The following is a 27,966-nucleotide window of genomic DNA, read 5'->3' on the forward strand; positions in this document are numbered from 1 at the left end:
ACCAGACCACCCTAAGCCCCTCTGAAGGCAGACTAGAAAGAATCAGGGCACTGGCCTTGAAGGTGATCTTGAAGGTCACTTCCCTGTCTCACTCTCCATGAGGAGAGCTCATTCCTGGAGTATGTGACTCCTTTGGGACAGAAGCCCTAGATTTTAACTCTCTTCTGTGAGACGGTGGGGCTTTCTGATCTCAGGCCAGTCACCCTGACACTGGCAAGTTCCTTCCCTAAAGTCTGAGGATAGGCTGCAGGTGGCGATTAACTTCTAATGAGGGAAAAGGACTTTCAAAGAAGGAACAAACGTGGAAGCCCTCCTATGGGGGTGTCGAGAGGGACATGAGGACACGGCTCCCAGCTGGACGGGTCTGGCAGCACTGGGGGTAAGTGGAGAGGATATGCTGAAAGAGGTCATGAGAGCCTGAGAGACAGAGACAGAGACCCAGAGAACCAGGGGAATTGTTCCTTTGTTCCACACCTTTGTCTCCCGCCTTCCACTGCTGGTCCATGTCCCGCCATACTTATCCAGCCGCAGTGATCCTACTGCCCCTAACGTGCATGAATGTGGTCTGTGTGTAAGGGCATGAACATTAGAACTGTCGTCGTGTTAGCATTATGAGGCCATTTCCATTTAGTTCCTGTAAAGGGGAGCCCCGCCCCCGACTTACACACACACATCACACCCCCTACATCCATTCCCACACCATCACACACCATACCACCCTGTACCCCCTGATGTCCCCCACTCCCCGACACCCCCCACACACAATTACATCACCTACACACACCCATACCACACACCACACACACACTACACTGCCCTACACCCTCATACACACCCCACACCCCTCCGCACCCCCACATACACACCACACCCCCTTCACAACCCCCACACCCTCCCCATCACACACACCACACCACATGTATCATACCCCACCAGCACATACCACACACACACACACACACACAAGCACACACACACACCCCTGCGCACCCTCCCCCTCCCCCACCCCATATACCATCAGTAAAAACCTCAGAGCCATTGCTGCACCCTGGAAATTGCTTTGTCTTTGAGAGTCTAAAAAGAAAAACCCATCAGCCATCAGAGATTTTAATTATTTATTTTTAATTACACAAGCAATGCATGAATATGTTCTACTTGTAAAAAATTCACACAATACATATAAAATGAAAGTCTCCCTCAAGTGAAGAATTTTAAGTAGCTCTGGTCCTCACCTGTCAGCCCGCAGCTCTGCCACGGACCAGCTCTGGGGAGTGTGGGCAAGCCCGGCAGGGGTTTAAGGAAACCCGGAGCCCTTGTTATACAGGCAAGGGTGAGGACGCTGGGGTCACTTGTAAAATGAAATGGGGGTCTCGGGCTGAATATATCCTTTCTGTTTAGAAGCTGTTGACTTTGTCAGCACTCTTAGATTTTTGTAGTTTTCTTTGAATGGAGCGGGGAAGGGGGGGCTTGGACACCTGTATCTCCACAGAGATGTGCCCTTTTCTCTGACACCTGTGACCTTAGGGCAGCCAGCATCAGATGCACATGCTGGGCATCCTGGCCTGTAGGCTGGTACTCCAGGGGGCTGCCTTCACCTTCCCAGCTTGGGCAGAAGAAAGAGAATCTTCCTCAGGCACACCTTGTGCCCTCTACCTTGCTGAAGGAGTTTCTCAATAATGGCTCACACCCTCCTTGAATTTAAGGGACCTGGCTATATTTGGCCACAGCAAGTGGGAAGATTTTCATTAAATCAATCTCTTTCTCCACAATATTTTATTAGGTGTTTCCTGAGGACTCAATAAACCCCTGTATAAATTTTCTGTGGAACTAAATGGAGATGCATCAAGGGTTTTAAAAGAGGACTCAGAAATGCATTGGATTGAAGAAAGATGGAAGCAGGAAGAATCATTGAGACCATCTGTTTAGTTCTTCCCTTTACAGGTGAAGACGCCAGAGAGGCGGGGTCCAATGCCTGAGGTCCCATAGGCAGAGTGAGAAACAGAGTGAGCACCAGGACTGCCGGTCTCAGACCCTCTGCTCGGCGCTCAGTCCATCACACCGGAGTCGGGATCCAAGCTGCCACTGCGATCTACCAACAGGACATGGCCCGTCACGACGAGTCCTTGCCCCAGGAGCTCCATCGCTTCCATCCACCTTAGAGCAGCATTGCAGACAGCAGCAGATGAAATAATGACTGTTCAGTGCCATACAAATCGCTGAGGTATGGAAAGTGAACTGCAGTTCAGTTATTAGAAAGACAAGCATTCCTAATTAGTCACCGACAACAGCGTGTCCCAGAGCACGATCGTCACCTACCTGAAGAAACATTTTTGGGAACCTGGACAGGAAGCTTTGCTCTTCTGTTTTGGTGTATCTAGTGACTTGGTTAGGGACTGAGTGTTCTATGATCTTAGGAAATTTTTTTTTTTTAATTTTTAAAAAATGTTTATTTTTGAGACAGAGAGACAGAATGTGAGCAGGGGAGGGGCAGAGAGAGAGGGAGACACAGAATCTGAAGCAGGCTCCAGGCTCCGAGCTGTCAGCACAGAGCCCCACGCGGGGCTTGAACCCACGAACCATGGGATCATGACTTGAGCTGAAGTCAGATGCTCATCTGACTGAGCCACCCAGGTGCCCCTAGGAAATTACTTTTAATTCAGTTAGGTGTGATAATGGTTTTGTGGTTATGCCCCAGGAGGTCATTAATTTTAGAAAAATATGTGTGCTGAAGTATTTCTGGTTTATTTAAGGTTACTGTTTAGGTGTTATATATCATGATGTCTGTGATTTATTTTTCAATGGTTCAGCAATTGTGGATGCATGCGTGTGTGTGCCCACACATATATGGAAAAATGTTAACAACTTTTGAATCCAGGTGGTAGGTATGTTATATGTGGCGGGTGAGTCAACTATAGTCTATCTTTCTGTGTGTTTGAGAATGTTTATAACAGAATGACCAGTAAAACAAATTCTGCAGGTGATTCTCTCTAATGGTTTGAGAACCATTATGGAGCTGCACTGACCAATGACAGTCTGTGAGTGGGAACGTCTTTTGAATTCCCTCCTTGGTATCTCATCAGACTTAGAGCCACTGTTTCTCAGAAGTACTCAAGGTTCTATTTCCTTTTGCTTTGTTGTGACTGAGTCATCGACAAAGCCAAAATATTGATATAATAGGCCATTTTTCTCATTTCAAGGCAGACCTAGAAACGTAACAAGCTCTACTGGAATATATTGACTAGACCAGTAGTTTCCGGACTCGGGTGCCTAGAAACATTGCCCATAGAATTTCAGCATGCTTTAGGGTAAGACACAACTATCTGATTTAATAGCAATCAGAGGTAATTCTAATGTATATCTAGGTTTGAGACCCATATTTTAGACCATGATGACCACAAAGCCAAGGTCACCGATTTGATTTCCACCTTATCATCTGTTGAACTTTGCACGAAGAAAAGTTCTGTTCCTTAATAACATCCTGCACACCTTACCTTATCCTACCACTTAAAATTTTTTTTTCAATGTTTATTTATTTGTAAGAGACAGAGCGTGAGCAGGGGAGGGGCAGAAAGAGAGGGAGACAGAATCTGAAGCAGGTTCCGGGCTCTGAACTGTCAGCACAGAGCCCCACATGGGGCTCTGACTCACCAACCGCAAGATCATGACCTGAGCCAGAGTCAGACACTTAACCTACTGAACCACCCAGGTGCCACCCACCCACCATTTTTAAATGAAGGTTTTGGTGGAAGAAATGAAAAAAAAAAAAAAAAAAAAAAAGAACCAGGATAAAGGGGCGCCTGGGTGGCGCAGTCGGTTAAGCGTCCGACTTCAGCCAGGTCACGATCTCGCGGTCCGTGAGTTCGAGCCCCGCATCAGGCTCTGGGCTGATGGCTCGGAGCCTGGAGCCTGTTTCCGATTCTGTGTCTCCCTCTCTCTCTGCCCCTCCCCCGTTCATGCTCTGTCTCTCTCTGTCCCAAAAATAAATAAACGTTGAAAAAAAAATTAAAAAAAAAGAAGGTAAGCGGATCAGAACAATTTACTATTGCATATACATATACTATTCCCACCCCCCCCACCCCCACCCCCACTTCTGTCTTCTGAGAACCTGCTCCATTCAGTTGTAGAGGTGGCTGCATTTTATGGATGGGTGAAAAGAGGCCTTTATTTGTTGTTCTCGGATTATCAAGTGTATCAACTGCCTCAGGAATTTTGGATGAAAAGGTAAAAATGTTTTGCCAGCATCAGTGAATTATAATGAAAATGAGTGATGCTTTTAATGAAAAGTACCTGATAAAGAGTTACCCAGCAAGCCTGAAAGGAGAAATTGAACCTCGGGAAACAGAATGATTAACCACTCCCCCCTCAGCCAACCGTCTTTATCATGAACATTTTCTGGGCCGCCGTAAAGGAAGATGGGGGAACAGCCGAACCCAGGCTTCTGCAGCAGAAACTCCATAAAGCAGCTTCCTTGTTCTTACGTCTTTGCAGCTTAAACCTTTAATTAACCAGAGATGTCATCAAGAAAAGTTTGCCAAGGAAGAGGATGCCTGGTTTAATTAAAAAGATCTTTAATAGTTATTAAGGAAATCAATTTGGAAGTCAGGCCTGAGAGCCGTGATGGGGGAAGAAATCACTGAGAGGAACTTTGCCACCCCTCAGGGTAATGGATTTTAACCCTTGGGTCCTCAGCACCTCCAAATCCCCGGGGATGGTGGTGCAGGGATGGAAAGGAGATGTTCATCACCACTCATCAGTTTAGAATCTACATTCCAGATCCAAGAGGCAGGTCTGCCTTACGGACAGACGAGGAGCCTAACCTTTCTGGAACGCAGTTATCCCGGCAATTGACGGAAATAGGAAACCTTTATAAATTGAAAATCTCCTTCCTCATAAGTAGAAGCTTTTTTTTTTTTTTTCAAGGAGATGCATTATTTTTCCCCGGGGATTTGTGCTTGGACTGTACATCAGGCTTCTTTCCATTACCGTGCAAACCCGCCTCCCTCGGATCAAGCTAGAGAAAGGTATTTGGCTCTTTGGAGCACAAGAGAAATATTATTTTCACTTGTCTCATGAAAATGATGACACAAAAGGTGAAATAGCCGGAGGATGGGCAAAATAAATTGTCTATGTGGAGGGAAACTGCAAAAGGGAAGGAGTTTTTATTTTAAAAAATAGCATTTTGCCAACAGGGGGATGATATTAATATCATCTTCTCATGCAGCCCAGTTGAGTTCAAATGCTAAAAGCACTTTTCAAATAATCTATGTTTAATTAATATTTGTACAGCACTTAGAGAGAGGAACTGAAGAGAGTTGCAGAGTATGGCTACAAAAATAATTTTCCTGTTGCACTGTAGCTATTTCTTAGGTCGACTGAAGTGCCTCTACCTGGGACTTGTATTATTACTCCACGGAAACTCAACAGAGAGGAGGAACCAGATCTTTGAACACTAAAGCCTGCGTCCTAATGACCAGCTTACACTTTCTTGAAGAACCGGAAACAGGCCTTATATTTATTGTATTCCTTACAGCCAATTGCCCAGAATCTATAATCACCATGTATTTTTTTTTATTGCTTTGCCGATTACCTGGAAACCTCGGGGCTTAGTCCCCCCCCCCCCCAAAGTCATAGCTCCCTGTTTCACTTGAGGGACATCACTTGGACAATGGGTGTCTCTGGATAGATACACGATAACCCAAGCTTTAGTAATGAACTTATTTTCTTGCTGTAAGTAGATCATGTAGCTTCTCTGGGCTCCACTTTCCTTAATTACAAAGTAAGGAGCGTTGAACTAGATGTTCTCCAAGGCCCCTTCTGACCCTAACATAGTCCAATTCATTATTTCCCCTTTGCCTTGGCTGGGTATATCTGTTCAAGTTAATAGAATGATGGTACACAGGACATATCAGCGCTTAGTAAGACATTTATGGCTCAAGTATGGGTTGTAAACTGGCAGGCAGCAGGCTGGATCCAGACGGCAGACCTGTTTAGTTTATAGCCCACCTGAACTTTCTCTTTTTTTGAAGGATGGGAATTAAATCAGTTAATAGTTAAAATCCAGGAGGTTTCACATGGTAGTCTGGACTTCTGTTTCTGTTGAGAAGTTGGGAAACTCTGGCACCCCTTTACACCGGCAATGATCAGTTGACTCCTTGTGAGTCTTGCCTGCACCCCCAGCACTGTGACCTCAGAATGAAGGTTGAATGTCAATTCCATCGTGACCACTGTGCTTGTGCTGTTGTTTCCCTGACCCTATCTATTCATGTTCCTTTCATGGTCTGTGCAGGTACGTGGGCGAAAGGACGAGATGGTTGGAGGGATAGAGTCTGATGTCAAGAGCCCCTGCCCTTTGAAGGGACATCTGTGCCAGGAATCCACTGCTTTCCGGGATGTGTGAGCTGCTAGGTGGGTAAAATGCCTTCAGCTGGTAAGTGGGGTCAGACACTGACTGGTGTGGGCAATATAATAATTTCCTATTTAAAGCTGGCTCGATTTGTCTATACTGTCTCATCTTTGAATAAATATCTTAAATGTCACTTACTCAGAAAAGCACCCCACATGAACACTTAGTTTATTCTGAGCCCAGCGCGCATGCACACACACACACACACACACACACACACACAAACACACAAGAACTTTTAACATCAAAGACCCGCATTTTTAGTCACTTAAGAAAATCAATGTTGTGTTTAGCAACATCATTGGAAGTCGTCCTGTCCATTAGAGTGGCCATCTAGTTTAGTGTCTAATATAGGAATTTCTTAAAAGTCGAAGAGGGCACTATTCATCATCATGCCAGGAAAATAGGGATAAACCGACCTTCTCAAGCAAACCGGACACGTGGCTCCCCCTGTTCAGTATGCAACATCCACGAATGACTTGATGACAGAATCTGCCAATGGCCCCTGGAAGGTGTCCTGGGAAGGAGAGTTGTCCTATTTCCACCCCTGGGCATAGTCGGTTCCTCTCACTGCTGATGTTCCTGCTGGATGAGAAAGCACCCACCACAGTTGTATTCCTTCTGGGTTCCCAGCTCTCTTGCTCCCTTCTGCCTGCACTGATGCCTCTAAGCTTGAGTCTACCAAGTACTGTTTGATGGTCGGAGATCATGCAGGTGGCTGTCAGACCTGGCTATCGGAAATTTAGGGCCTGGGGAGCAAATGACACCTGTCTTTGGGTCCCTCGTTTTCTTCTGTGTGTGCTCTCCTCTTTCAGAGACACTCCTAGGTAGTTCTGTTTATTAAATAATCTTCCTCTACTTTTCTTTAAGCTAATCGGGTCACCCCTTCATGCAAATAGAACTCTGCATTTTCTGGTGGGGGTGGATGGTTCATGGCTCAGGTCGCTGCAGGACATTAACACACAAGATCAAATCACTCTCTACAACCCACAAAGACACCATGGCAGCCATAGTAAGTTTTCCACTTGCTATTTGGGTGAGGAGCAGAGAAAGTTGGGGGGCACAAGTAATGAAGGGAGAAGCAGGCTTTTGAAATGCAAAGCTATAAATCCCTTTCTAGGAAGCAAATTATAGAGGGGTACGGAGGGAAAACAAGAGGTGGGGGAAGAGGGGGGTAGTGGGATAGTGAAAGGAGTTGCTTAATGGATAGAGAGCAGTCCAGAATGGTGATTCTCAGATCCCTGAGATAAAGCCACCCATCTACTCACCAAAGATGAGAGGAAAAACCAGTTGGCCTTATTCTTCTGACAACGATACACCAGTGTGGCAGACAGAGGAGGTAAGGAGGTTGGTAAGAGCTCATTCGAGTTTACCACGCAGCCTAAACTATTTCATCACTCACTTTATCAAAAGACCTTGCAGGAGACTTGGGACATGTGGTTGTAACAGAAGCCACCGTGGCAGGGGAAAGGGAGAGGAGCACCGAGGAAGAGGGCTGATGTATTATTTACAGTTGGAGAACTTGAACAGAGCAGACGGCAGGGGTCGGCCCGAAGACCTGGGTCTGTACGACTGTGGAATAAAGACAAGACATCTTTGAATTCTCCGTTGCTCCTTCTGCTGCCAGGGCCCCCTGCCAGTGCTGGGCCGTGTGCGTGTCTGTCTCTCCACTGTGCTACGATCTGCCCGGCTACCGCTTAGCCCTCCCTACGGCCCAGAAGGGGTAAAGCCCTCCACAGCAAGCTGCCCAGGCCTCTGTGGGTAAAATCTCATTAGGTCGGCACACAGGGCGTCTCGCTGGGGGTGACAGGTCTAATGAGCATGCAGATAGAAGACCACAGGCACACACGCGCTGTCACTTAAGTCACGCAGTGGGCAGAGAGGACAGATACAGGGACTCGGATCCAAGAGCAGCAAAAGGCTGCAGAGAGCTCGCGGACAGTGACAGGAGGACAGCGAAAGGAAGCCGGAAGCCAAGGGTGAAAACCCAAAGCAAAGGCCGTCGGAGAGCATGTGCCTTGGACTCCATAGCTTCCCCGTTTCCAGCTCACATTTGCTCCATATGTTGCTTTACGCAGCTTTCCGGGGCCATAATGGGTTTTATTCCATAGTTTTTATACGAACACGAATGACTCACATCTGCTCCAATACCCAATTTCCTCTCTAATGTCTTCGGCTGTGAGGAGAGAACAGCTCGCACAGAACTTGCCAACAATAGGAGTGGCGGGAAGAGTTCTACGCCGGGGACAAGGAAGGTCAGGGCCTTGTGTGTGTGAGCTCGAAGGGCCTCTGAGAGGGCGTGGCATTACAGATGGGGAAACGGAGACCCACCCAGAGAACTGAGGAACTTGTTCGGGAATATCAAGACCAGGGAGGTAGATCCATTTTAGGGCACCAGGAGAGTCCTAATCCCTTATTCCTAACGAGAGTTCTTATTTAATTTATCTTATTTCCTGCCATGTTAAATCTTTTGCTAGGAGCTTTTCCTCCCCATATAAGCTGTGATGAGAAAAAAGTAACGTGGATTAATCGCCAGTGATAGCTAATCCCCCACTGGGATCAACTGTGCTCTGCATTACTTAAGCTGGTTATTAAAGTTTTAAATATCCGCCAGAGCGCATGGGGTGGGGGTGGGGGTGAGGGGGCCCATGCCGGGCCCTGGGAGAGACCTACAGGGCTGGGTCCTGCCTGGGGACCCACTTGGTTTCCAGACGCTTGAAGTCCCAACTGAAGTGCATTTGAATCCTGATGACCGTTACTGATGTGACAACCCAGACTACTATACCTTTGGGCTGGATCAGGTAACGACACTTGGCAAAACTGGATTCCCTTGATAGCTTCCAGAGGACCAGGGGATCTTCTCCACTTGAGTAGAGGGCAAAATAACGATTCAAGAAGCAGGCAATCCCGTGGAAGGCAATCCTTGGAAGGCAATCCCTGGTCTCCCTTGCAGGCTCTGCATGGAGCTGCCACGGGAAACCCAGGGCCTCGGTTTCCCCAGATGCCAAACAGAACGAAGCCCCTCAGCCCCTCGGCGGCAGGCAGTGTGGTGCTGCACCATGTCTAAAGCCTGGCGATTGTGTAACCGTCTGCCATCTGTTACTCGGAAGCCGCATCACAAAGCGCTGAGCAATGGACTACGGTGTTGCAGCTCCTGCCTGGAGCCGACAGCATCTCAGCGGCTTGCCTGGGGGTCCCCTGCAGAGCCTGCCGCAGAACAGGGCGCCAGCCCAAGGCTGCAGGTCCAGGGTGAGGCCCCTGGCAGAGACCCAGGGCGCTCACGATGCTGCACAGATGGGTTCCCTTTCTGCTCCCCTCACCCCTCCCATTACAGTGATCTACCTGGATTTTCGCCCCGCTAAAGTGGTGGCTGGGGAGCCTACCCCAACCTTTCAGCGATTAGAGTTCTAATAAAGGCAGATTCTGGACCACCAGTCCCCCACCCCCAGGGTTCTGTGTGATGGTCTGAGAGCTCAGCTGAATCTTAAGATGGGCTGCCAAGAGAGCTCAGCTGTTCTGGGCTGTTTGATTTCCACCTCTGCTCCCAACCGAAACCTTGTTACCTACAGCCTGGCCAAGAACTCTTTGGGGCTGTGAGGCAGGACCGCCCTGTGGCTGAACGACAAGGCACCAAGTATAGGGGGCTTTCAGCAGATTACTCCATATGACTCCACTTCTTGGGGGCTCCATTTTACTAGAGAATGAATTCCACAGCCCTGCTTTACACCTGCCTCGCCTCAGATAGGGTATGGGCTATCCCCTATGCTGAGCTCTGTGGGGACAGGCAAGAGGACGGTGGCTCTACGGTGGTAGGTACCTCATCCTTACCTCCCCGAGCAACTTAATGAGATAAGCACCCCTCCAATTAAGACCGCATACATTCAAATGGCACAGTTCCTGCAGCCACTGTTCCCCAGGCAGGACAGAGTTTTTAACACCCCTCTTCGAAGGGTCAAATGATTCGAATAACACCAGCACCCTGCATTCAGCTTTCACAATTATTCACTCACTTGTCCAAGGAGGTATTACCACCCCCGTTTGGCAGATGAGGAATCTAGGGCTGGGGAAAGCTGAAGGACTTGCCCAATATTCCCATGGCCAGTATGGCTGACCCAGGCCAGGAACGCCTCCTCCCCTGACAGCACCATTATTCTAGTCTAACTGAGGCCTGCGTGCGAATCCAATCCGTTATTTGCGCTGCTTCTAGACCCAAGTAGTTTTCATCTGCAAAAAGGAGGAGAATGCATTTTTTCCAAGGGCATTTGGGAAAGGGGGCTTTCCCAGGGTCATTCCCAAGTACCTCGTGCGGTTGGCGCAAATTTGGAACACCGCCCCCCCCCCCCCCCCCCCGCTCGCAAGCGCAGAGCCCTGATGCTTACAGGGAGAGAAAACCCTTAAGGGAGATAATTGCGCCTTAATTTTTAAAAAGATTTCTTTAAAGTTAAATTTAGACCAGCTCAGCGTTCCATTAAGCAGAAAAAGTTGCCAGGCACCTGCAGGCAGGCATAGAAACACCCCGGGGGAGTTGGCTGAACTCGGCCTTGGCCCTGAAAGGCCAGGAGAGTGAACCGCGGTCCAGGCGGCAGCCCCGCCAGCGCCCGCGTCCCCCGGTCTCGGCGCCGGCTCCCGGAAGGCGGGTGCACTGGGGACCGGCTCCGGGCGTGAGCGCCACGTGCAGCCCCCGCGCCGAGCGGGAAAGTCCTCCCAGGCACAGCTCAACCCGGCCCGGGCTTGGCCCTTAGGTCCCGCCTTGCGGCTGGGGTGGCGGGCCTGCGGGGGTACCGTTCCTGCCCCGCCCCGGCCCAGCCCCGGACGGCCCCGGAGCCGCGGCCAGGGCTCGGCTGCGCCGGCGGCCCCGGAGCCGCACCGTGCGCCTCAGTCGGCGGGCGGCGGTAGCGCCCCCCTCGCAGAGCCCCGCTCGCTCCCGCCCGGGCTCCCTCGGAGTCGGTCTGTCGGGCCCACGCTCTCGCTTCGCTCCCCCCCTCCCTCCTCCCTCTTGTTCTTCCCGGGGTGCCGGGCACAGCCTCGGATTCCTCCCTCCCCGCAGCTCGAGTCCGTTTCCCTCGCGGCGGCGGCGGCGGGCGAGGCGGCGGCGGCGGCGGCGCAGGGAGCATCTCAGCTGCCACTGCGCTTCTCCGGCGGGAACGTGTGTCCAGCTTGGCTGCCCTTCGGTCCTTCCCGGCCCTTTTGCGCCCCGCGCCCCCCGCCCCAGCTAGCTTCTCTCCGAAGCGGGCGGAGCACCCAGCAGCTTCCTGCCGCCCCAGCACCCTGATCCGGAGGTCGGCGCTCTCCAGGACTCCTGCCCCGCCGACCCTGACCGCCAGGGGGTGCCCCAGGGGCGTAGCGTCGCGGAGAAGACGAGGCAAACGGGACCATGCGGCGCCTGAATCGCCGCTTGGCTCTGCCGATCTTCGGGGTGCTCTGGATCACCGTGCTGCTGTTCTTCTGGGTAACCAAGAAGAAGTTCGAGCTGCCGCCGGGACCTGAAGTGCAGACCCCCAAGGTACGGGCTTGGGCGGCGTGGTGGGCGAGGGGCACTGATTTGCAGGAGTGCGCGCAGCCCGCGCGCCGGGTTTGCGGGCTCCCGGGAAGCCAGGGCGGGTTTGCTGGGTGCCGCGAGCAGGTAACGGGGCGCCGGATGCGGCCACAGGGTGATGTTTCTGGATTTAGGAAGGCTCGAGGCATCTCCCGACCCGTGAAGTGTGGCAGTGGGAGTGGGTGTGGGTGGCGGGAGCGCGCTCGCGGGCAGAGTGGGGAGCTGAACTTGAGCAGCGCGCTGGGGTCCCGGGGCGGAGGGGACGCTGCAGACGAGCCGCCCAGGGGTGGCGGTCCGTGGACGCCGCGGGAGAGTCGCGGGCGGTGGGGTCGGGTGGCAGGGCGGGCCGGTGCTGGCGCCCGCGAGGAGTCTGGCCGCGGCGCTGACCTCCTTCCTTCCCGCAGCTGCCAGGCCCGACCAGGGGAGGCCGGAGGCCCGGGGTGCGCCGCGCGCGCGTGTGCATCGCGGGCGAGCGCCGTGCAGCCTCCCGCACGCTGGCTGCCCGGGCCCGCCGGCCTGTCGCCACCCCTGCTTTCTAATTGTCCCCGATCTCTTTAGCTGCGTGGGAAGTTGAATGTGCCCTGAACACCACTGAGGAGCCTGTAAAACCAGACGCCTGGATGTTGGTGGGGAGTTGGGGAAATGAGAATCCAAGTGGCTTTTCCAACTCCTGCCCAGTGGGTTCCTCCAAGCCCAGCCAGAAGGTTCTCCCTTTAATTTACATTCACACATTTACCTTTAATTCAGAGTCCCCATTCCTGAGTCTCCTCTTCCTCAGACCTGGTCGTGGGACACAGAAGGAGGCCTCTGGGGGTTCCTGACCAGGCAGGCAACATTTACTAACTGGGTCCAGAGCAGTCCTCCAGGGACTTGGAAAAAGCCTTTGGAAGAGGGTATGGTTTGAAGCTGGAGGCTAAAAAAGTGAGGGGGGGGGAATGGGGAGAGAAGGGGGTCTCCCCAGTAAGTCCATACAGAGGCCCAGTTTGTGCCAGGTAAACAATAGGTGCTTCTTCATAAGTAATTGTGTAAGTTGGGTGGTATCCTCATTTCATAGATTAAGAAACAGGTTCAGTCTTTGTGCCTTGCCTTAGGTCGTTCTGACTTGAACTCAGACCGCTGATATTCAGAACCTTTCCACTAAATCAAGGTGTCTTTCAGATCCCTTTTTAACTAAGTCTTCTGGCACTTGTGTTTGGAATCTTGCTAATGCCGAGTTGAGTCCCACAAGCGTTTATTGACGGTCTGCTGTGTGCCAGGCAGTGTGCTAGGTGTTATGGGTACAAATATGTAGATCTCACCTTCTAGGGGTAGGGGCTTTGCTCAGGAATGTGCCAGGATCATACAGAGTGCTGAGCGCCAACAGGGTTCAGTGTACTGGGTGTCATGGGAGCCTGGGGACTTCCTGGGGGAGGAGGATGTGACAGAACTGAGTTGAGAAGGATGAACAGTAGGTTTGCCAGGAGGTAGGGAGGGCATTCAAGGTAGAGGTTAACTGTACCAAACAGGCTCAGAGGAATGACACAGCGGGTTGTGTGAATTTGGCATAATTTGAGTGTAAACCACGTGGCTGACGGCAGGAGTAAGGGCGGGCAAGTGTGAAAGGGTAGGATTGGGTAGGACCTTGGGGGTGCTAGGGGCCCTTGCAGGGGTAGTAAGCAGGGGAGTGAGAGATCAGACTGGTGACTTCAAACAGCCTTTGGATCAATTTTCTCACCTCAGACCTGCCTGTAGATCTGGAGAGCTTTTCTTCTTTTTCCCCCAGGGTGGTTCTGCTCCTTGTGATGCAGTTAATGATGCCTGCAGGGACGTGAACTCTCTCTGTTTTGCATTGAACCTCATTACCTTAAGCTTACTTATTCTTAGTTTACACCAGGGAGCTGGGACAAGAGATCCGTATCCCTCTTTGTGCACTTTGTCTTTCGTCTTTACCTGCCTCTTCTCGCCCTGGCATGTGCTGGACACACATTTACTGAATCCAGCTAGATGCCAGGCTCTGTGCTGGGTTTGGAGGCTGCTGCGATGAAGATACTATGTCCCTGCCCTTTGCAGGGAGGTAGGGAGGCTCTCACAAGTTCCTGGTTGAGGCAGAATTACAAACAAGTGAGTAGTGGGTGGGGTGGGGGGAGTGGTCTAATATTGGAATTCTGGACATAGTGGTGTGCAGTCATGGAAGAGGTGGGCTTCTAGTTTTGGCCACTTGCTTTTGGTCTTAATACCTTACTTCTTCTTCCTCCCATGTTCTGTGTCCTTGAGAAGCACAAATTCTATAGACTTTTCAAATCTTGATACCTTTTATTATTAGGCGCCCTTCTTAGTATATTTCTCCTTTCTGTTTTTTGCCTGTATGTGTGACCTCGTGTGCCCACGTATATGTGTTGTGTCTCTTCGTGAGTGTATTTGTGTCTGGTAGATGAACACCCCTCCGTATCTTAGGATATGTGTATCCGAGGAAAGAGACGGAGAGACAGAGTCCTTCTGAGTGCCAGAACAATGTTATTGCCATGACTGACCTGTTTAGGAAATTTGCACATCCTGTACAAAGGCGTGCGGTTGGTTCCCAAACCTGACGGCATGGCAGAATCCTCTGGAGAGTGTTTAACATACAAGTTTTGTGGCTTATTGCAGAGACTATGATTCTGTGGGTTTGGGAGAAGGTCCCAGAATCACTGTCTATACAAGTGTTCCGTGTGAGTCTGAAGCAGCCTATTGATGGGTATAATATTTGGAGCTAGATGAAGAATATTAAGTGTGTTGATTTTTTTTGTAGTTTGGCCCCACGCAAACATGGCCGAATGATTTCATTCTTCTTGAGTTCCTCAAGGACCAAGCTCGTGTGAGCATGTGCACTCGGGCGAAGTAACAAAAGCTAGCATTTGTGTGGTGCCTTACAAATTCACAAGCTCTATTTCACACGTATTCGCTCATTTAATCTCCACAACAACCACATAAGGCAGATAATACGTTTATGCAGATAAGCCTGAATAATGAAGTTATACAGTTGGCCCACGACAACAAGGCTATTATTAAGTGGCAGCATCTGGGGTAAGAATGGAATGGGATCGTTTTCGGCACCGCCCACCCACAGGCTCCTTCCATGCCGCTCTGCTGTGTGGACTGCCTGGATCTGCACTTGTGGGAAATGGGGTGAGGCTAGGGGTGTTCACAGCATGTGCTTCCCAACCTCCTTTCCAGCATTTCCATGGTTTGTGCCTAGACACTTGCCTTTGAAGAGCTCCAGGGAGGGGGGAAGGTGTTGGTATAATTTGTGGGGGAACCTCCTCAGGGGGGAATCCTGATCTGCTCTTGGAGGAGGCCACCTGGGGCTGAGGAGGCTCCTTTGGCTGGACAGAGCTCCCCCTGGTGGGGAGGGTCCGGTTGCAGCCAATGATTGCAGCATCCTTTCCAAGGCAGAGATTATTTCCTCAATAGTAGGAATTTGGATGGGATGTTTGTCTATTGTAGGCAAAAAAAACTCAGTTTTGTGTGAGTTCAGTATCCTAGCTTTTCCTAGGAAATGATTATTCATGGTCCTTTGAAGAGCTCTTGACTTGGACACATTGAAAGGAAGCCTTAGGGAAGTTTTTGTCCTTCCTGGACTCCTTCCCACATTGGTAGAGGGGGTCAGTTTATTTCCCAAAGCACAAGCAGTGGGTGCCCTTCACTTAAAAATATTTAGAAGGGCCCCTGGGTGACTCAGTTGTTTGTGCATCTGACTTCGGCCCAGGTCATGATCTCGCAGTTTGTGAGTTCGAGCCCCGCGTCGGGCTCTGTGCTGACAGCTCAGAGCCTGGAGCCTGCTTCGGATTCTTTGTCTTCCTCTCTCTCTGCCTCTCCCACACTCTCACTCCATCTCTCTCTCTCTCTCAAAACAAAGAAACATTAAAAAAATTAAAAAAATATTTAGAGAAGTCAGGGGACTTCTCTAAAAAGAAGTCAGAATATCAACAAGCACTCTTTTTTTTTCTTTAACCTTGAGCTTCCCCCTCCCGCCCTCCCCCTGCCCCCACACCCCAGAAACTGGAGAGGAGAGGACTGGGGCTGGGGCTCCTGGGCCAGGGACCCCTCCATGTAGACTTTCCACGGCAAGTTGCCTTCCCTGGAGTCCACTACAGGCTGTAATTCCCAGGCCCTTAAATTTTTTTCCCAGTGTTGGAAAGCATCCTCATTGGCCTGGGGATGGGATCTCCAAAGTGGACCTGATAATAAAATAAAACCTGTGCCTTGTCACAATCCAACTGATGTAGAGAAGGCACACTGCACTCCTGGTTTAAGAAAATTAATTGGATTTTTTTTTTTTTTAAGTTCCAAGAAGGGCTGGCTCTATTAATAGCTCAAGTAAAGATTTCTTTAAGTTTGACTTCTTAATGTTGATTTGATTCTTTTACTGGGTTCCTCCCCCCTCCAAATTCTGCTGAGCTCCAATTCCTAATTGAAAATCGTGTAACAAGTTTGATGTCTTAAGTCAAACTGTATTTTAGTGATAAATACTATACCAGTAAAAATACCTGGAAACTGTTTTCATTTCTTCTCTCCTGTATCATTTGTTTGCCATTTGGAGAATTATACAATAACCGACAGAATTAAAAAAAAAAAAAAAAAAGCAGCACATTTGTCTCTTCCAAGAAACTAAATTTAGTCCAGGGGCTTAGGGCTTAGTAAAAGCAAAAGAATTTGAGGCCTGAGGGTACTTTTTGAGGAAGGTATTGGAAATGTAAAGGCTTTGAATAAAGTGCCTCGGGCCCATGTAGATGTATTTGTGCTCTACTAGAAATATAGCACACGCTATTAGAAAAGAGCTTGTCTTTTGGTAGTATTTGCATGCCACAAATGCCTTGAGTATATGACACTGTTATTTTATTCCCCATTTAGTAGATCATTTCTCCCATTAAAAAAAATCATGAATTTTAGAGAGAGAGAGAGAGACCCTGTTAATCTGCTGACACTTGGAGCATGCATCCTGGACTCTGTCCAAGGAATTTGACCCTGGCGTGACCAGAAGTAGCCCACCATCAGATGAGCGTCCGTTGTTTCCTTCATTCCTGCGTGTGCTGGTGCCAGGCTCTGGGCTCTTTGCCCCCCCGCTGTGGTTCCCAAAGCAGGTGGAGGGTAGTGTTGCTTCGTGGTCCAGCAGCGGCTGCTGTACAAGGCTGAGAAATATGAAAGTAGCAGGTTGGAACCTCAGATATTCAAGAAATAGCCTGTTTTTGTAGATATCAACAAGCTATTTTTTTTTTTTTTTACCCTGAGCTCTCCCCTGCAGCCAAATTCAAGCCCACCAGGCTGGTGGGAGTCTGCCCACACTGGGTTGTACCCACATCCCAGCTTGCTTTCTGGCTAAGAAAGCACTCCCCTTCAGGGCCAGGTGGGAGGCCCTGTCTAGGGACCTATGGATCGGATCATTCTGAGGGACTCTTTTTGAGTCAGTGTGGGGAGCTCTCTCTCTCACTAAACCCTTGTTCACCGAAGTGGCCTCCTGCTTTTGGAAACAAAGACCAGGAATCCCTGCCTCAAATGTTCCTGGAGGCATAGAATGATACCTGCTCAAGTCAGGGAAGACAAAGGGCCAAAACCAAGAGGGAAAGAGAAATTAATGTTCCTGTCATAAGCCTCCCTCAGCCTGTCTAGAGACTACCCTTTTTCAAGGTTGCTCGTGTGTTTGCTTCATTTCAAAGTGTTAATTTCCACTCATCAGAGGTCATTTATAAACTAAACAGGGACAGAATGAGGCTGCCTTGGCTGATGCCTGAGGCCCAGGGTTTCCACCCGGCCTGGTTCACAGGATAGCTCGTCTGCCTCCTTTGCCTGCGTCCTTTCCCGCAGCCTTCCACCGCACATTTCCAAAACCGTCTTCTCCATTGTCAGGTGCATTTGAAGGTATGTGTTGCCGTGCCCTTGTTTAGTGTCTAACGTGTCCAGTTCTGTCGCTCCTCCAGAGAGCATCTCAAAGTCCCCATTGCACTTTGTGAAAGAGTGTCTGAATTAGAAAGCAGGGACAGATCCCCCGCTCCTCCGTCCGGGGCAGTGTGCGAAGCCTGCCATGGCTTTTGCGCATGCCACCCCAGAGAGCAACATTAGAGACCCACCATCCGTGGGGTACGTGAGTGTGAATGTGCCCACTGCCCGCCGCAGCTGGCCGCAGGGCCCCTGGGTGGTCAGCCTTCCCACTCACAGGAGCCTCAGAGACTCGCACTATTCACTGCAGTCAGGAGACTGAGAGCCCGACCCTCCCCTGGCAGCTCGTGTCACATCATCACGTGTGGTTTCACCTTCTGGCTTTTCTTGTGTGTGTGTGGCCGTCCGTTGGCCGTGCTGGAGGGAACTCCGGTCCTTTCTCCTGGGACCCAGTCTCCCCAGCTGTGAAATGGGGGCAGCGTGGCTACGGTCCCCCTGCCTGTCTCGCCCTCGCCCCGCCAGCAGGTCTCAGTCGTTTCGGGTAATTTGGGAATGACTCTGAAAGTAAGACCTCGTGGCTATAAATAATTACACCACAGATACTCCGTGTCTATTACTTATCTTTTAATTATTTTACCAGAAACGCTAGATTAACCAAAAAAATAAATCAGTCTCTGAGTCCTCAGATGTTGAGCTGATTAAGAAAGAACCCCTTTGGGATATGGAAGAACACACACGCGTACTCGGGTACCCTGGGGAATTCTGCAGAAGCTCCTGAAATCTGCTGGCTCTGGTATTTTGGTATTTCAGAATAAATGGCCTGATGTGACCTTCTGGGGCAGCAGTGTTTGCATTTGGCAGCAGCTGCTGCCATCACAGGACCTAATGAACGAACGCTCGGAAGCTGAGAGGGGAGAGAGAGGGAGAGGTCTCTGCCGTGTTAGCTGGGGGTCCTCTTTCCTCCTGCTTCTCTTTCACACCATCCCCTCTTCCCTCCACCACATTCTCCCTCCTCTTATTTGTGTCTCCTGGAAAGCTGGTGGGGTCTAGAGCAGAGAGCCCCAGGGCACTCGGCCAGGAGCCCCAGGAAGAAGTCTTGGGATGGGGGGGACAGGGGCCTGGGACTTCCCTGTGGCTCCAGCCAAGGTCTCGAGCAGCCTGTGTCCCTGATGCCTTGGATGAAAAAGCAGTTGAGGGGCGCCTGGGTGGCTCAGTCAGTTGAGCGTCCGACTTCAGCTCAGGTCACGATCTCACGGTCCGTGAGTTCGAGCCCCGCGTCAGGCTCTGGGCTGGTGGCTCAGAGCCTGGAGCCTGCCTCCGATTCTGTGTCTCCCTCTCTCTCTCTGACCCTCCCCCATTCATGTTCTGTCTCTCTCTGTCTCAAAAATAAATAAACATTAAAAAAAAAAATTAAAAAAAAAAAAAAAAAGAAAAAGCAGTTGTTAATGAAGGAGGGAAGTGACTGCCTTGCCCTGGGCCACCCCGGGCCATTCCGCTCGCTCGGATGCCCTGGGAGCAGCGTGAGCCCTTCTCGCAGAAATTGAGGAGCCGTCTGACCCACGGCATCCCGGACAACGCCGCTTCCAAGTACAACGTCTCTTCTGCATACCATTCCCAGAGACAAGATTAGGCACTTAAAAAAATAATTAAATTCTCCTCATGTCACTTGTCTTCTTAACTGTAAGCACTACAGAGATCTTTCAAGGAAATGCAGGGGAGAGCTGTATGCTCACATGTTCCTGCCATTGGATTTGAATTCCCAGATGAAGGGAACAGCCACCCAGCTGCCTCCTTTCTAATGATCCTGGTTGTTTAAACCCAATTTGCATCTCATTCCAGGCCAGGAGAGAGAGGGAAGTATCTAGAGAACGGGTATGACTGCCCCATCTTGACAAGCTCTCTCCAAAGAGGCTAACTGTCCCTTTTCCTTGTCTCACTATGGTTTAGAAATTAGGATTTTCTTCCCTGTGGTCGGGACTGGAGATTTATGTAGCTTTTCTTGTTCCTCTGAGAACACTTCAGTCATTCATTACCCGCACCCCCCCCCCACCTCCCCCCAGCCACAGAGAGACTGGTCCAATCAATATTTATGCGCCCATCACTCGCAGCTGCAACACACAGGAATAATGCACGCCAAATTCCTTGATGGCCATTGAAAAATTAGCTGGCGCCCATATTTCAGGCTCATTGTATTCTAGGATCTCGGGGAGATCAGAGCACGTGGTGCACAGATTAATTAAGCTGCCCAGATAATTGGCTGTTAATAGACGGCCAATTGATGGCTGCCAGATGGGTGCGGAATTGGCTAAGGTGCTTATGGCGGGGCTGGGGTCTTCATCGGTGGGGGAACTGGCTCAAAGACTTGATTAATTAAAGGTGAATCAGGAACAGGATGTTAAGCGGGAGCTTCTTTCCTCCACCGCTTCCTGTGATGTTTTACAGTTTACACGGTGTTTGTATCCACAAATGCCTCCTTTGATCTTTCCTGCAACCACGTGAGCTGGAAGTTAGTAACACTCTCACTTTCTGAAGTATGATGAAGCCGAGGTTAGAAGGGGGAGGCGACTCTGGCAGGCACCCCCAACCAGTAAGTTGTCTTGAACTCACTCTTTTGACTCTAAAGCTCATGCTGTTTCTATTATGGTCATGCTCAGCTTCTGCTTAGCATTGAAATCTATTTTATGTAGGTACATGTTATATGTATATTTTCATATGGACAAAAGGTTAGCGCTCTTGCTGAGCAATGACTCCTGACCTCTGATGGAAGACCAGTGTTGCTTTTCTGCATGCGGAAGGGAACTGAGGAGTGAATTAGGGGCACCAGAGAGCCCATCTCGGAAGGACCACTGCAGGTCCAGGAAGACACTGGGTTTTCTTCCAGGAACAGCCGGGTTTGACTTACCCCCGGGCCCTAGAGAAACATTCCACAGGATGCTACCTTCTGCTGTGGGAAGATGCTGGGCCAGAGTGGCTCCGTCCACGTGTCGGTGAGGACGTCCCTCCTAGGCTGGCGGTGTTGACAGCCGGAAATGAAACTTTGCTGTCATTCACGAGGCTGTTCCTCTCAAAAGTCAACGGGATTGTGTAATTAAGACAGACACCGTTGATTTGAATCCCTTTCCTGATGAATGTGGTGCTTGGACAATCACAAGCAATTCCCCTCTAAGAGGAAAAATGTCACTTGAAAGAACCTAATATGTCCTGTTTGAAATGCAAGGCAAATATGTGGTGGATGACTCCAGGGAAGTGCCTCTGTCCCCAAGCAGAGGGCGCCCTGCCTGTGTGGTGCTGTTTAGCCCTGAAGACCCCTTGATGACTGCTCAGTCCTGCCTTGTAGTCAGACTGACTGCCGGCTGCACCCAGGACCGGGCTCAGCTTCTTCACGGCTGCTTGGGAGGATGGGTGTTACTAACGTACTTGCTGTCCGTGTGTACGTTTCAAGTTACGAAAGCAGAAAATCAGGAGCTGCTAATGTCTTCTTGGATATTTTGTCTGCGGTTCAGATTAACTACTGAAGGGCTCATGGTGGTGCTTTTGTTATGTGGTCTGAATGACAAAGTCAGTGTCTACTCCAAGATCCCAAGTGGAAACATGGTTTTTTCACTCTTGTCTATTTTCATGGAGCATGGCAACATTAAAGGGAACTATATTTTTAACAAGTGTGCATGGAGTCAGAACAAAAAGACATGTAAACCTAATAAGTCTGATATTTTCCCTCTCTACTCGGAGGCCCTACTGATTTTCTAATCATATTTGCCCAATTCTGGATCACATAACTCCCTGGAATTCTCCCCGCCTCTCTTAAAACTGGCATTATGGTTTCTGCTCCAGGTTTTAGCTGTTCTCTTACAATGGAGCGTGTATTTTGGAAACCTTCTTGGGAGTGTCTACAAAAGCTGAACATACGTATATATCTTTGACCCTGCAGTTTTGCTCCTAGCTAGAAACCCCAGAGAAATATATTTGTATTCCGGTGAATGTCATGTAACCTGAATAGGAGTTGGCACACTTTTTCTGGAAAGAGCCAGACCGTATGTATTTTTTTTTTTTTTTTTAGGTTATACAGTTCCTGTTGTAACTACTCAACAGTGTTGTTATAGAGTTTACAATAATGTAAGCAAGTGGAACATGGCTGTGTTCCAATAAAACTTTATTTATGGACACTGAAATTTGCATTTCATGTATTTTTCACATCTCATGAAATAGTCTTCTTTTAGTATTGCGTATTTTCAAATATTTATACATGTAAGCTGCATTCTTAGTTTGCAGGGTGTGCTGAAACAGGTGGGAGGCAGGCCAGATTTGGCTGTGGGATCCTATTTGTATAAAGCACGAAATCAGGCCAAACAAATGTATGGTGTTAGAAGTCAGTTTCATGGGGTTAGTGACAAGAAGGGGACAGGGGTGCTTGGGGAGAACTGGTTCTGTTCAGTTTCTTGATCTGGGTGCTGGTTATTCGGATGTGTTCCCTTTGCGAAAAGTCACTGAACACACACTCTTTTCTGTTTGTGTATTTCACTTCAGTAAAAAGTTCAAAAACAAACAAACAAACAAACAAACAAACAAAAACTTCTGAGTGTGTGGCTTCTGACTCAGATTTCAGCACCTCACTTGGGGTCAGAGTATGTAGTTTTCATTCTTTTTATAGCTATTGATTCCTGTTTCCTGGATGAGACTGTCTCTGGAGAAAGGTCTTGATCTGTCTTTCCAGTTTCCCCAGTCTTATTCCCTTTAATAATAATAATAATAATAATAATAATAATAATAAATAATCAGGGAGACCTTTAACAACTGGTGTGCCAAGGGTACCAGCGAACCAAAGTATGTGCTGCGTGTTAACCCCTTAGTTGCTGGATCACGGGAGGATGGGGAGGATTCTAGGAGAGTGGGTGCTGGGGGAGGGCTGTCAGGACAGTGGGAACCATGCATAGGACTTTGGCTGGTGTAGCTGTCCCGTGGTGAATCCAGGCTAAAACCTGCTTATGCCTATAGGTAAGCGGCGGAGGTTTAATTCCAGAGAATGGAATTACGTGGCACAAACTATTGGCTTGCCGAAAACCAGCTGTTGGTGGGTGTATCCAGGATGAAAGCAAAGAACTAACAATCTGAGCCCCTAGTAAGTGCCAGGTGCTGTGTGTGTGTAGTCGTCTATTCATAACAACCCTGTACAGTCGGTATTATTCGCTTCACTTTTCAGAGGAGGAATACTCAAGGCTTAGGGAAGTTCAGTGACTTTCCCAAAGTCATGCGGCTCGCAGGTAGAGGAGCTGGATTCCAAGAGGGACCCGTCTGGCCCTTGAGTCTACCTCTTTGCACTTATCACTTGTTCACCCCATGCTTCCTTCTGTCCCCTCACCCTCTCGCACCCCCTGTGCTGTCTTGGAAGTGATGACTTGGATAGATCTTTCTTTACCTTAGCAGCCAGCCTTTACAGCAGCCTTTGCTCTGCTTCCTGGAATTATACGCCTCTTGTTTACACCAGAAGCTATTGAATGAAGTAGTTTTATATCAGAAGCTGGCTCTTCTAGGACGAGTCCTTTTATAACAGTAATCAAAGAAAAAACTTTACAACATTTTCAAAGGGAGATATATTGTGGTTTCTGGACCATTTGACATCCTTACGAACACTTTTCTCCGGCAGATGACTGGGAATGTTTCTCGTCCCAGGGTTAAACTTTAAAAAAGGAAGTCCTCAAGGTATCCCATTCTTGCGAGTGTTAAGGTGCTTTAGGTGTGCCTCAAGACAGATTGGAGAGGGGACAGTGAGAACTGACCAACAGATACAAAAATGCGAAGGCTATAGTGGATGGCTACCCACTCCCAACATCATCCCTCCCTCGGAGAGTAGTTCCTTCCCTAGTATAATAGCACCAATTATTTGGTTGTTTGTGCTGAGGAGTTGAAAGCTATCGTGTGCCGGGAAAATACTCAGCATGGAGCAGTAATTATGGATCAGCTGATGATAAAGGATGCATCGGATTGACTGCTAATTAGATTATTAGCAGGAAAAACAAATACCTGCTATTAATACAACACATAAGCTGCATTTATGATACTTTCTACTTTTAATGCATATTCCTTTTTATAATGTGCAGTTTCCTTTTTTTCTCTTTCAGGGCCAAGACCTCCAATTTCTCTAATTTTAGTACGACTATGCTTAGTCGTACTAAGCATATTTGTTTATTGAGCTGTAATCTGGTCATTTTCTTGTTTCCTTCTGGTCCCAAAGTGGGGTTGGGAGAGCTGATATGTATTGAGTGCCATATGTCAGGCCCTGAAGTGTGAAGTGTGTCAGGTCTTTTATGGGAAGAAGGCGGGCTATTCTAGAGCAGCGTCTGGATCTTTCCCATGGCACTGTGGCACTGTGTCTTTTTAAGGGGTCAGGGATCATGGGGTTTTCTTTGTGAGATCAGTGCTGGACTTAATTGTCAAAGAGATGACCCCGTTGCTTTTTGTGTGGCATTTTAAGATTTGGTCTTTGTTACCCTGGATTCAAGGTAAATGGGATGGACATTTGGGTGTTTCAGGTGCCGGCACTCCCCGCTACTCCCCACCAGGTCAGCCATGTAGGCTGACTGCGTGTCCCCTAGCAGTGTGAGAGTCCTAGCCACCTGGGGTGGCTAGGAGTTCCATGGGTTCTCTTCCATCTGAAAGAGCCCTTGGGAGCACCCTGGGCTGCCTGGGAGGTTGGCAGGCTGAGAGTTAGTTGGTGCTTGCCAGTATGGTCATGCTGGGTGGTGTTAAGGCTGGCACCCTTCTGTGGCTTGGTCAGTTGAACGTCCGACTTCAGCTCAGGTCATGATCTCACGGTCTGTGAGTTCGAGCCCCACGTCGGGCTCTGTGCTGACAGCTCAGGGCCTGGAGCCTGTTTCAGATTCTGTGTCTCCCTCTCTCTCTGCTCCTCCCCTGTTCATGCTCTGTCTCTCTCTGTCTCAAAAATAAATAAACGTTAAAAAAAATTTTTTTTTAAATTAAAAAAAAAAAGGCTGGCACCCTTCTGATTAAACAGTGCCTGAGCCATACAGGTTGTTAAAATGTTCTCTTATAAATATTATCTCTGGATGGCATTGAATAGCCTTATTTTACTAATGAGGAACTTGAGGTTCATGAAGTTCCAATAACTTGCCCAAATCAGTAGAGCTAGTAAGTGGCAGAGCTAAGACAGGTCTGGGTGATTCTGGAGCCCATGCTGGGGCGTCATCGGGATGGTTCACAAGGGGCAGTGAGCTCCTCGAAGGAGTTTCTCCTTTTGAGTGGCTGGCCAGCATGGGGAGACAGAGCAAGCAAATTCCCCTGCCACTAGGTCAAGTCCATCAATTCATCCCACAAGCCCCTATGGGGCACTGCTCTATGTGAAGCCCTATGTAGGAGATGTCCCAGCTGGGGTCCTGCCCTCATGTCCAGGGCAAATTTGGGGCAGTAACGGAGCATGGAGCTGTGGCTGTCTGCTGGCTCCTGGCCACTTTTTCTCTAAAACTACCTCCCTCCTGGGTTTTACATTTGTTGTGTATTACTGGAAGGATACAGCTGTATCTCTAGGATGGTTTTTTAATGGTGAAAGGTACCGCAAGATGAAGAGGCGTCTTTCCTCTCTTTTGAGTTTTTAAAGTGGAACATGAGGCCAAGGGGATAGAGAGAATCTTAATTCGGGTTCACAGGATAAAGGCTTGAGAAGATTGCTTTTGAATTTACTAGTCATTTTTGCAAGGGTGACTTTCTTCCCCTGATCATGTCACTCCCCCGTTAGCTCAGAAAGTTCTAGTTGAAGGTCAGTCTCATCCTGAAAAGCTGTTTCACTAAAACAGGAACCTATTATTCTACTATGCCTCTTATTAGAAGAAAAAGCATTTAGGGAGGTCTTTTAAAGGCATTTCGGTGATTTTTGAAGAAGGGCATTTGTCGGGATCTACTTGTCCCCAAAGTGTGTGCTGTTTGAAAAGCATAGTCCTAGTGGAAGGCAGACAGGAAACTTCAGGATAGAAAATAGGCACTAGAAAATAGGGAAACTTCAGGGTAGAAAATAAGGTGGCTGAGCAAGCCACGTGGGTCGAATTGCCCGGGGTGCCTCTTGTGATTCTATACTTATTTGGGCACCAAGAGCTGGGTCTGCCCATGGGCCAAATCCAGTCCCTTCCTCCTGCTGTTTATGTACGGCCTGGGAACTAAGAATGGTTTTGGTTTTGTTTTTTTTTTTACATTTTTTAATGTTTGGGAAAAAACTCAAAACAAAAATAATATTTTGTGGCACATGAAAACTGTGGGAGATTCAAATATCAGTGTCCGTCAATAAAGTTTTATGGGAACAGAGTCACGCTGGCTCTTTTATATGTTCTCTGTGGTGGCCTTCACACTGCCCTGGCAGAGCTGAATGGTGAGGGAGACTGGCTGGGTTACAAAGCTCACATTTTACGGGACCCTTTAGAGAAAAAGTTTGCTAATCCCTGCCCCAGACCTTTGGTTCTCATAGTGTGATTCCTGGGTGGGGGTATTTGTTCACCTGGAAGTTTGTTAGACATGCCGAACCTACCGATTTCACATCCGTGCTGAAGCAAAATGCCCACGTAGTTTCCGTGCAATTAAAGTTTGAGAAATGCCACATTAGGTGTCAACTGACTCTTACAAAAAGCTTATATGGGACAAACTGAGGTCTAGAGTTGGTGCCACGTTTCCCTATTTGTAGTGAATTCAGTTGGATTGGATCATTCAAGTCTAAAGTCCCGTTCACCCAGTTAGACTGGGGGGGGGGGGTTCTTCTACTTAGAGCTGCAGAAGGATCCAGGAGGCCTCCTCAGTGCTCCCAGGAACATGGGAGGGGCCTTGAATCTTCCAGGCGTTGTGGTCTCAGCTGGAACATCATTGACCAAACCCTCGTCATTGTGCTGACCCCCAGGCTGGGTTCCTTCTGATGCCCTGAGTCCCCACACTCAGGGTCCCGCCTACCTAGGGGCAGCACTGAGGCGTCCCTCTTGGATCTTGCTACATCTTGGGCACCCAGCACTCTTAGGACTGGCTGCCTCCATTGTTTTTCCAAGTTAGAGGAATTCCTTTTTTCCATCACCCTCTGTGCTACTTATTGTTTCAGCAACACGGGCTTTTGCATACCACCTTCCTGGAAGCAAGGGAGCATCAAGTCCTGGTTGTGTGTTGAGATTAGGGGTTGGGGTACGGCTTGGGGTGGGAGTGAGCAGGTAGAATGCAATATGAAGAAATATAATGAATATCTCAATATGTGATCCTACCACACCTGCAGTATATTACGATGGAGTTGATGGGACAACCAGTGTAATCTAGGGCAGTAGCAAATGTAGACTGTCTTCCTGTAGAACAAGGGGTAACTTCTGTAGGAATTTAGAGAAAGGGAGATTGTGTGGGTGGCAGGGGCAAGGGAGGTCTTATGAGGTGCTAGGCCTCCAGCAAGAGTGAGCAGAGGTCAGTGGAAACCAGGAGCAAGCCAGATGTGGAAGAGTTTGAAAATAAAGTCATTTGCTTATTTTTGTTCAAAACGCAAGTATGTCTGAAAGTAAACAGATCTCCCAGGTTGGGAATATTACACCCTACTCACTGGGGACTTTGTTTAGTACATGTTTTGGGTTTAAGTGTTTTAACTGCTCAGAGTATGCTAATTCCTCTTAAGGTAGCAATTCAGTGAAATTTGAATTTGACGTTCCCTTTCTTTTACCCTTTTGGCCTAAATGAGAGTGTATGCTTTTCATTTCTCACCGAGGTTGATTCTGGTTTTTCCTGACCACCTATTTTCATCTTTAATTCATGTGGCTGCTTCCTAGAGAAATGCTCCTCTGGAAAATTCATCTCACCTGTCTACATTCCCCTCGATGAAGCCTTGGCGGGGCTGTGGCCAAAAGTCACCTACAAAAGGCATGAACTGAGGGCGTATGCTTGGGGTCCTGAGTCCTGAAGACCTGAGTCCACATGCATTAGTTGAAGGAATGAAGTGGCAACATCCCAGCTGTTGTGACTGGGAGGATGGATCACAATGAGGTTCTAGAAGCTTCCCTCCTTCTTACATATACCAGGTAGCCCAAGGCTGATGGCCTGTTTGTGTTACCTGCAATGTGTGGCTGATCCATGGAGACTCTCTCCAGATTACCCGTTTGGGAAGCTAGATTAGGAAAGG

At 48.9% G+C, this 27,966-nt stretch overlaps 1 protein-coding gene and 1 long non-coding RNA gene across 7 annotated transcripts in view; one reads left to right on the top strand and one right to left on the bottom strand.

The window, feature by feature from the left end:
• Nucleotides 1-1,101: 1,101 nt before the first annotated feature.
• Nucleotides 1,102-10,694, bottom strand: LOC123384564. The gene is made up of 4 exons (XR_006595845.1): nt 9,189-10,694; nt 7,672-7,975; nt 6,823-6,988; nt 1,102-2,216 (listed from the first exon to the last, which is right to left on the bottom strand). It is a non-coding gene; the product is annotated as an uncharacterized LOC123384564 (long non-coding RNA).
• An 837-nt stretch (nt 10,695-11,531) lies between these two features.
• GALNT14 (polypeptide N-acetylgalactosaminyltransferase 14) overlaps nt 11,532-27,966 on the top strand; it is a 210,333-nt gene continuing 193,898 nt past the window's right edge. For 5 of the 6 annotated variants that reach the window (XM_019827709.3, XM_019827715.3, XM_045054721.1 and 2 more), the window contains exon 1: nt 11,532-11,906. In XM_019827709.3, the coding sequence (XP_019683268.1) occupies nt 11,778-11,906 (129 nt within the window). In that variant the 5' untranslated portion in view covers nt 11,532-11,777. The remainder of the gene's footprint in view (nt 11,907-27,966) is intronic. The other variant, XM_019827708.3, reaches the window with a different exon arrangement.

This window comes from Felis catus, chromosome A3, assembly GCF_018350175.1.
Source record: "Felis catus isolate Fca126 chromosome A3, F.catus_Fca126_mat1.0, whole genome shotgun sequence".
NCBI classification, from domain to species: Eukaryota; Metazoa; Chordata; class Mammalia; order Carnivora; family Felidae; genus Felis; species Felis catus.